Source organism: Salvelinus sp. IW2-2015, linkage group LG8 (assembly GCF_002910315.2).
Source record: "Salvelinus sp. IW2-2015 linkage group LG8, ASM291031v2, whole genome shotgun sequence".
In the NCBI taxonomy this organism is placed as follows: Eukaryota; Metazoa; Chordata; class Actinopteri; order Salmoniformes; family Salmonidae; genus Salvelinus; species Salvelinus sp. IW2-2015.
Window position 1 is genome coordinate 54,301,255 of NC_036848.1, and position 9,125 is coordinate 54,310,379.

At 45.9% G+C, this 9,125-nt stretch overlaps 1 protein-coding gene across 1 annotated transcript in view; it reads right to left on the reverse strand.

Moving 5' to 3' along the window:
- pwp2h (PWP2 small subunit processome component) overlaps window positions 1–5,807 on the reverse strand; it is a 14,786-nt gene extending 8,979 nt beyond the window's left edge. Inside the window, 1 exon segment of the mRNA XM_070445047.1 lies at window positions 5,712–5,807. Within this exon segment, the coding sequence (XP_070301148.1) occupies window positions 5,712–5,807 (96 nt within the window).
- Between the last annotated feature and the right edge of the window lie 3,318 nt (window positions 5,808–9,125).

The window sequence follows — 9,125 nt, forward strand, 5'->3', positions numbered from 1 at the left end:
TTAGGCCCCCCAAGTTTGGGGCGAAGTGAGACCCGAGAAAAGTAGGGCAGCTCCAACTGGGTGAATAGGTTCTGATGTTTTGTCTTTGAGACCTTGACAATGAGCCAGACAGAGACAGTTATCTGACTATCAGGGTCAGCTAACAGAATAGTCTGACGGCCTGTTGTCTGGTTCTCTTATCACCTATCAGTTTATTGTTGCCATACTGCCCCAGTGGACTAGAGCAACCTGGCACAGCTCTAAAACAACCACACACACACAGACACAACACACACAACCTGACACAACGACACACACTGACCACAACCACACACACTGACACAACCACAACACACACATACACAACCACACACACTGACACAACCACACACACACAGACACAACCACACACACACAGACCACAACCACACACAACTTGACACAACCACACACACTGACACAACGCACACACCACAACCACGACACACTGAACACACACACACACTACACTGAACACACACACGCACACAACCAAACCACACACACGACAACCACACACACTGACACACATACAGACACAACCACACACACTACACAACAACACACTGTACCCAACCACACACACTACACAGCACACACCACACACACACCACACACACTGAAACAACCACACACACAAACACACACCACAGACACACAAACAGACCCACACCAACACACACTACATACAGACACACAACTACACACTCAGACCAACCACACACACAGACACAACCACACAACACACAGACACACAACCACACACAACCACACACACAGACACAACTACATACAGACACACAACTAACACACAGACACATACCTTACACTCAGAACACAACCACAGCACTACTCAGACCACAAACTATCACACACCAACAGACCTGTACTCACCATAACATACCTATTTAGTAACAAACCCAAAACTTCACACAAAACACACCAACTTCATTGAAAAGCAGTGTTCCTGCGGAAACGTCCTTGACAGAGTCTGGATCAATGGGTTGTAGATCGCAGAAGAGCAGTTGAGCTCACGTTCCACAACCAATCTGAGAGAGAGAGAGAGAGAGAGAGAGTAGACAGAGAGAGAGAGAGAGGAGAGAATGAGAGAGAGAGAGAGAGAGGAGAGAGGAGAGAGAGAGAGAGAGAGAGAGAGAGAGAGAAGACACACAGGACACCAACCACACCAACAGACACAACCACACACCACTGACACAACCACCACACACCAGGACACACCACACACCACACAGACACAACCACACACACGACACAACCAACACACACTGACACAACCACACACACAACCACACACACTGACACAACCACACACACTGACACAATACAGACAACACACACACAACTGACACAAGCCACACACCACTGACACACCCACACACACTGACAACAACCACACACACTGACACACCACACACACTGACACAATACGAGACACAACCACACACACTGACACAACCACACACACTGACCAACCACACACACTGAACACAACACACACACAACCACACACACTGAACAACCACAACACACAACACACACACACAGCGCACACAAACAGACACAACCACACACACAAACATACATACAGACACACAACACACACTCAGACACAACCAACAACACAGACACACCACACACACACACAGACACACAACCCACACAAACCACACACACAGACAAACTAACATACAGACACACTAACTACACACACAGAACACAACCCTGTAACTCAGACACAACAACACACCTCAGACACAACTACACACACAACGACTGTACTCACCAGTAAACATACCTATTTTGTAAACAAACAAAACTTCACACAAACCACACACACTTCATGAAAAGCAGTGGTTCCTGGGAACGTCCTTGACAGAGTCATCAATGGGAATGTAGATCGCCAGAGCAGCAAGTTGAGCTCCACGTTCCCACTCAATACTGGAAAGAAGGGAGAGAGGAGAGAGAGGAGGGGGGGGGTGAGGAAAAAAGAAGAGAGAGAGAGAGAGAGAGAGGAGAAGAGAGAGAGAGAGAGAGAGAGAGAGAGAGAGAGAGAGAGAGAGAGAGAGAGAGTGTAAAGGGCAACCAGGAAAGAACAAACACGATTGTAAATACAACCCATTTTTAATATATTTCAGTTTGTGTACTTTAACGTATTGCCACACAGTTACAACACTGTACATAGCCATTCCATGACATGTTTATGTTTACTGTAAACATTTGTATTGTTTATTTCACTTTTGTTTTTTATCCATTTCACTTGCTTTGGCAATGTAAACATATCTTTCCCATACCAATAAAGCCCGTTGAATTTAATTGAATTGAGAAGAGAGCGTGAGTTAGCGGAACACAGTTGTGGTCTTTCTCAGGTGCTGCTGGGAAATGGTGTTCAGGGGGTTTTGTCTCTGCTTTGTTGATCAACGATGTCATGGCCTACAATTCATCAATGTCAGCTATACTCATCTGATACTTTATGATATTATTGTATTACATCACAGTACGGGTAGGAGGTGATTGACCCCCCCCCCCACACACACACACCTCAATACAACACACAATGCCCCTAAGACACACACACACACACAATGCCCCCCAAGACACACACAAGCACGCACGCGCACACACACACACACACACACACACACACACACACACACACACACACACACACACACACACACACACACACACACACACACACACACAACACCACACACACACACACACACACACACACAGCCCCCCAAAACGCATACACACACACACAGGACCACACACACCCCTCCTTTGTGAGATTGTAAATGAGAAGAGACTCAACCATGCGTTGGGCCCTCATTAATCTGTGCTCTGCTCTACTCTGCTGCTCACTCTTGATTCATGAAGAGCAACCTTTACTGACATCAAGCATGACTGATAGCCAATACACACACACACACACTTGAATAAACATGCACAGTACTTAAACAAACACCACACACACAAACCTAAACACATAAATTTTACATTTACATATACCCCTCTCTACCCCACTCTGCCTAGGGCCCTTTCATTTCATGTAAAGACTAAAAAAGGACTGTTTTTGTGTGTGTGTGTGTGTGTGTGTGTGTGTGTGTGTGGCGTGCGTGCGTGCGTGCGTGTCCTAGCTCTGCTCTGTTAGAATAAGGAGAAAGGGGTGAGGTAATGGTCACTGTACAGTGATTACACAGACTCCTCCTCCATCACAGTCTTACCATGAGGAAACCCCTGCTGGTTACAGGTCACCTTCTGTCCTTACTGACCAAGAGAAGAACAGAAGGTGGGGAGAGAAGGAGATAGAGAGAGAGAGAGATAGAAGGAGTAGCGAGAGAGCAGGAAGAGAGTGAAGGATGGCGGAAGGACGGAAAGAGAGAGAGATGGAGAGGAAATGAGAGGGAAGGACGGAAAAAGACAGCAACAGAGAGAGTAAGATACGGAAAGAGAAAGAGATGGAGGAAGAGTGAGAGCGACTGAGAGAAAAGGCTGCGTATCAGTCCTGTGTGTGTAAAACAGGGTTATAGGTTGTCAATCTATCAGAGATCAGTATAGGCCCCTGGCCAAGCCCAGCCAGTAGGTCTGGAGAACAAGTCACCTGCTGCCATCTCTACCCCTCTGATCACATCTCTCACTGACAAACAGAGACAGGAGGGGGGAGGAGCCCTGAGACATGACCTCTAATCTGTCTTCCTGTCTCCTACCTTCAGCCTCCTGGTAGAGGAACCAGGGAGAGAGTTGCCCTGAGACATGAAGGTGGGGGAGAGTGAACTCTGTCTTCCTCTACTCTCTACTCTGTCTTCCTGTCTCCTACCTTCAGCCTCCTGGTAGAGGTAACCAGGGAGGGAGGTTGCCCTGAGACATGACCTCTAATATGTCTTCCTGTCTCCTACCTTCAGCCTCCTGGTAGAGGTAACCAGGGAGGGAGGAGCCCTGAGACATGACCCTCTAATCTGTCTTCCTGTCTCCTACCTTCAGCCTCCTGGTAGAGGTAACCAGGGAGGGAGGTTCCCTGAGACATGACCCTCTAATCTGTCTTCCTGTCTCCTACCTTCAGCCTCCTGGTAGATAACCAGGGAGAGAGGGAGCCCTGAGACATGACCCTCTTACTCGTTCTTCCTGTCTCCTACCTTCAGCCTCCTGGTATGAGGTAACCAGGAGAGAGGTTGCCCTGAGACATGGCCCTCTACTCTGTCTTCCTGTCTCCTACCTTCAGCCTCCTGGTAGAGGTAACCAGGGAGGAAGGTTGCCCTGAGACATGACCCTCTAATCTGTCTTCCTGTCTCCTACCTTCAGCCTCCGTAGAGGTAACCAGGGAGGGAGGTTGCCCTGGAGACATGACCCTCTAATCTGTCTTCCTGTCTCCCACCTTCAGCCTCCTGGTAGAGTGAACCAGGGAGAGAGGTTTCCCTGAGACATGACCCTCTAATCTGTCTTCCTGTCTCCTACCTTCAGCCTCCTGGTAGAGGTAACCAGGGAGGGAGTTGCCCTGAGACATGACCCTCTACTCTGTCTTCCTGTCTCTACCTTCAGGCCTTCGGTGTTGTCTCTTTCTCTCTTTTCATTCCCTCAGGTATTCCCCTGTAATGTCCTAGGACCATAGGACAGCTCCTCCCAGTAAAACAAATAGAGGGCTTCCACGATGACATCACCCTGACGCCTTGACCTCTGACCCACTCTTCAGATCTAATGTTATGTGTCACATGCTTTGTAATCAAGAGGTGTAAAACTAACAGTGAAATGTTTGATTACAGCCCCTTCCCAACAATGCATTGAGAGAAAAAAAAGAGAAATAACTGAAAAATAATAAATACACAATGAGTAAAAATAACTTGGCTATATACACGGGGTACGAGTACCGAGTCAATCTGCAGGGGTACAAGTTAATTGAGGTAGATATGTACGTATACAGGATAGATAAAGTGACTAGGCAACAGGATAGACAATAAACTGTAACAGCAGCGTATTTGGTGAGTCAAAAGAGTTGGTGCAAAAAGGGTCAATGCAGATAGCTACCCGGATTAACAGTCTTATGGCTTGGGAGTAGAAGCTGTTCAGGGTCCTGTTGGTTCCAGACCTGGTACATCTGTACCGCCTGCCCTGTGGTAGCAGAGAGAACAGTCTATGACTTGGGTGGCTGGAGTCTGACAAATGTTTAGGGTCTTCCTCTGACCCCGCCTGGTATAGAGGTCCTGGATGGCAGGGAGATCGGCCCTAGTGATGTACTGGGCCGTACGCASTATCCTCTGTAGCYCTTTGTGTTKGGYTGCCAAGCAGTTGCCYTACCAAGCGTTGATGCAGCCAGTCAAGATGCTCTCATTGGTGCAGRTGTAGAACTTTAAAGATCTGAGGGCCCATGCCGATTCTTTTCAGCCTCCTGAGGGGGAAGAGGTGTTGTTGTGCCCATTTCACAACTCTGTTGGTGTGTAGACCATGATCATTACTTAGAGATGTGGACAACGAGGAAATTGAATCCCTCGACCTGCTCCACTACAGTCCCGTTGATGTGTTTGRGGCTGTGCTTGGRCCTCCATTTCCTGTAGTCCACGATGCAGCTCCTTTGTCTTGCTGATGTTGAGGGAGAGGTTGTTGTCCTGGCACCACACTGCCAGGTCTCAGCCTACAGGGAGGAGGTCAGTCTCATGGTTGTCGGTGATCAGGCCTACCACCGTTGTGTCGTCTGCAAACTTAATGATGGTGTTGGAGTCGTGCKWGGCCATGCAGTCGTYGGTGAACAGGGAGTGCTGGAGGGGGTTAAGCATGAGGGGCCCCCGTGTTGAGGGTCAGCGTGGCAGATGTGTTGTTGCCTACTCTCACCACCTTGGGGCGACCCGCCAGGAAGTCTAGGATCCAGTTGGTAGAGGGAAGTGTTTAATCCCAGAGTCCTTAGTGATGATGTTAATCAAATGAATTAATCAAATGGCCACTGGACTATTTACATTGACACCCCCCCCCCCCCCTCCATCTGTTTTGTAGACTCCTGCTACTCGCTGTTTATTATCGTTGCATAATCACTTTACCCTACCTACATGTACAAATTACCTCAACTACTACCTGCACCCCCGCACACTGACTCGGTATACCCCCTGTATACCCCCTGTATACAGCCTCCACACTGACTCGGTACCGGTACCCCCTGTATATAGCCTCGTTATTGTTATGTTACTGTTACTTGTTATAATTGTTTGGTGTTTTTTACTTTAGTTTATTTGGTAAATATTTTCTTAACTCTTCTTGAACTGCACTGTTGGTTAAGGGCTTGTAAGAAAGCATTTCATAGTAAGGTCTACACTTGTTGTATTCGGCGCTTGTGACAAATAAACATTTATTTGATCTTGGAGGTGCTTCTTTTGTCCAGGTGGGAAACGGCACTGTGGAGTGCAATAGAGATTGCGTCATCTGTGAATCTGTTGGGGCGGTATGCAAATTGGAGTGGGTCCAGAGTGTCTGGGATGATGGTGTTAATGTGAGCCATGACCAGCTTTTCAAAGCATTTCATGGCTACAGATGTGAGTGCTATAGGGTGATAGTCATTTAGACAGGTTACCTTGGCGTTCTTGGGGACAGGGACTATAGCGGTCTGCTTGAAACATGTAGGTATTACAGACTGGGTCAGAAAGAGGTTGAAAATGTCAGTGAAGACACTCCTGGTAATCCATCTGGCCCTGCGGCCTTGTGAATGTTAAACTGTTTATAGGACTTACTCACATCGGCTACGGAGAGCGTGATCACACAGCTGGAGCTCTCATGCGTGGTTCAGTGTTGCTAGTCTCGAAGGGAGCATAAAAGGTATTTAGCTCGTCTGGTAGGCTCGCGTCACTAGGCAGCTCATGACTGTTTTTCCCTTTGCAATCCGTGATAGTTTGCAAGCCCTGACACATCCAACGAGCGTCAGAGCCGGTGTAATATTATTCAATCTTGGTCCTGTATTGATGCTTTGGCTTTTTGATGGTTCGTCGGAGAGCAAAATGCTTTAAAACGCTGGTAATTTCTTATAATCGTACTGATTAGTGTCCCACTCCTTGAAAGCGGCAGCTTTGGCCTTCAGCTCAGTGCAGATGTTGTCTGTAATCCATGGCCTCTTGTTGACATGCTGTTAGAAATTAGGCCAAATGTTTACCTCTGCGTGAAAATGTTCTTGTTTGCTTAAAGGCCCTCTACAACGGTCTTAGTGCCAGCATTGGTTGTGGTGTTAAATAGACAGCTACGAAAAATATAGATGAAAACTCTCTTGGTAAATAGTATGGTCTACAGCTTATCTCAGGTGACCAGAACCTAAAGACTTCTTTTATATTAGAGATCACACACACACCCCCGAGTTGCCCAAACGCCATCGTTCTGTCCAGCTGATTTTAAAGCTAGATTTATATTTATCAGGTTCAGCCACGACTCTGAGAAACATAGGATATTACAGTTATTCAGATCGCATTGATAGGATAGTCTCGAACGGAGCTCATCCAGTTTACTCTCCAGTGGTCTCACATTCACCAATAGAACAGAGGGTATTTGCGATTTATCCGACGCAGTCTCGCCAGGAGCTTATCCTTATGGTTGTGTAGTCAAAATAAACTATACGTATGGTATGGTTGGAATTCGGTGTGTGTGGGCGTAGGAGTGTGTGTGGAGAGGGGGGGGAGGGCATAGTGCTAGAATGTGTGTGTGTGCTGTACAGTTCCCTTTTATTCTCTTGAAAATGTATTGAACTATTTATTGAATATTTATTGAATATTTAGGAACAGTAGCATAATGATTTGCTGAAACAAGATGGTCAAACAATAGCCTAAATTGAAACCATACTTCAGTAAAAAAAGAGAGAGAATAAATCACACATTGCACATGCTTTACCCTTTAATTTACTGAAAAATTACGTTTTTCATGAGCATTTAGGCCTGTTCATTTGAAAAGGCTTATTGAACAGTACTTGTAAAGAAACAAAATGTGAAATAGTACATGGACATTGTGTAGGCCGACTGCAAGTGTGGGCTACCACCCTACAATTCTACCGGCATATGAATTAATTACAAAATTAAATTAAATACAAAATAGGCTTAGAAAATAAATAGCCTATAAAACAACAAAGTTTAGAAAGTAAAGATCCCACTGTCCATTTATGAGACTCTAGTTAACCTACTTTGTCTTCATTTCTTTTATAACACTGTTGAGAAACAGAACAGAATGTGCCAGGTTTCAGTCGGTGCATAGAGTTAGTACTGCGTAGAGTTAGTACTGCGTAGAGTTAGTACTGCGTAGAGTTAGTACTGCGTAGAGTTAGTACTGCGTAGAGTAAGTACTGCGTAGAGTTAGTACTGTGTAGAGTTAGTACTGTGTCAGAGTTAGTACTGTGTAGCTAGTTGTGAGAGTTATCTTAGTACTGTGAGGGCTATAGAGTAAGTACTGCGTAGAGTAGTACTGCGTAGAGTAAAGTATCGTGTAGTTAGTACTGCGTGGAAGTTAGTACTGTGTAGTTAGTACTGCGTAGAGTTTAGTACTGTGTAGTTTAGTACTGCGTAGAGTTAGTACTGCGTAGAGTTTAGTACTGCGTAGAGTAAGTACTGTGTAGAGTTAGTACTGTGCTAGAGTTAGTACTGTGTAGAGTAGTACCGTAGAGTTAGTACTAGGCATAGAGTAAGTACTGCGTAGAGTTAAGTACTGCGTAGTTAAGTAACTAGATTTTTAGCACATAGAGTTAGTACTGCGTAGGAGTTAGTACTCCGGGTGAGTTAGTACGGCTGTAGAGTTTAGTACTGCGTAGAGTTCCAGTACTGTGTAGAGTTAGTACGCGAGTTTATAGCGTAGAGTTAGTACTGGTAGGAGTCTAGTACTTGTGGTGTGAGAGTTAGTACTGCGTAGTTAGTACTTGCGTAGAGTTAGTACTGGTTTTGCTGTAGAGTTAGTACTGCGTAGAGTAAGTACTGTGTAGAAGTTAGTACTGTGTAGAAGTTAGTACTTGCGTAAGTTAGTACTGCATAGAGTAAGTTATGCGTAGAGTTAGTAACTTTGTGGTAGTTAGTACTGGGGTGCGTAGAGTTTAGTACTACCTCGGAGTTAGTGACTGCGAGAGTTAGTACTGCGTAGAGTTA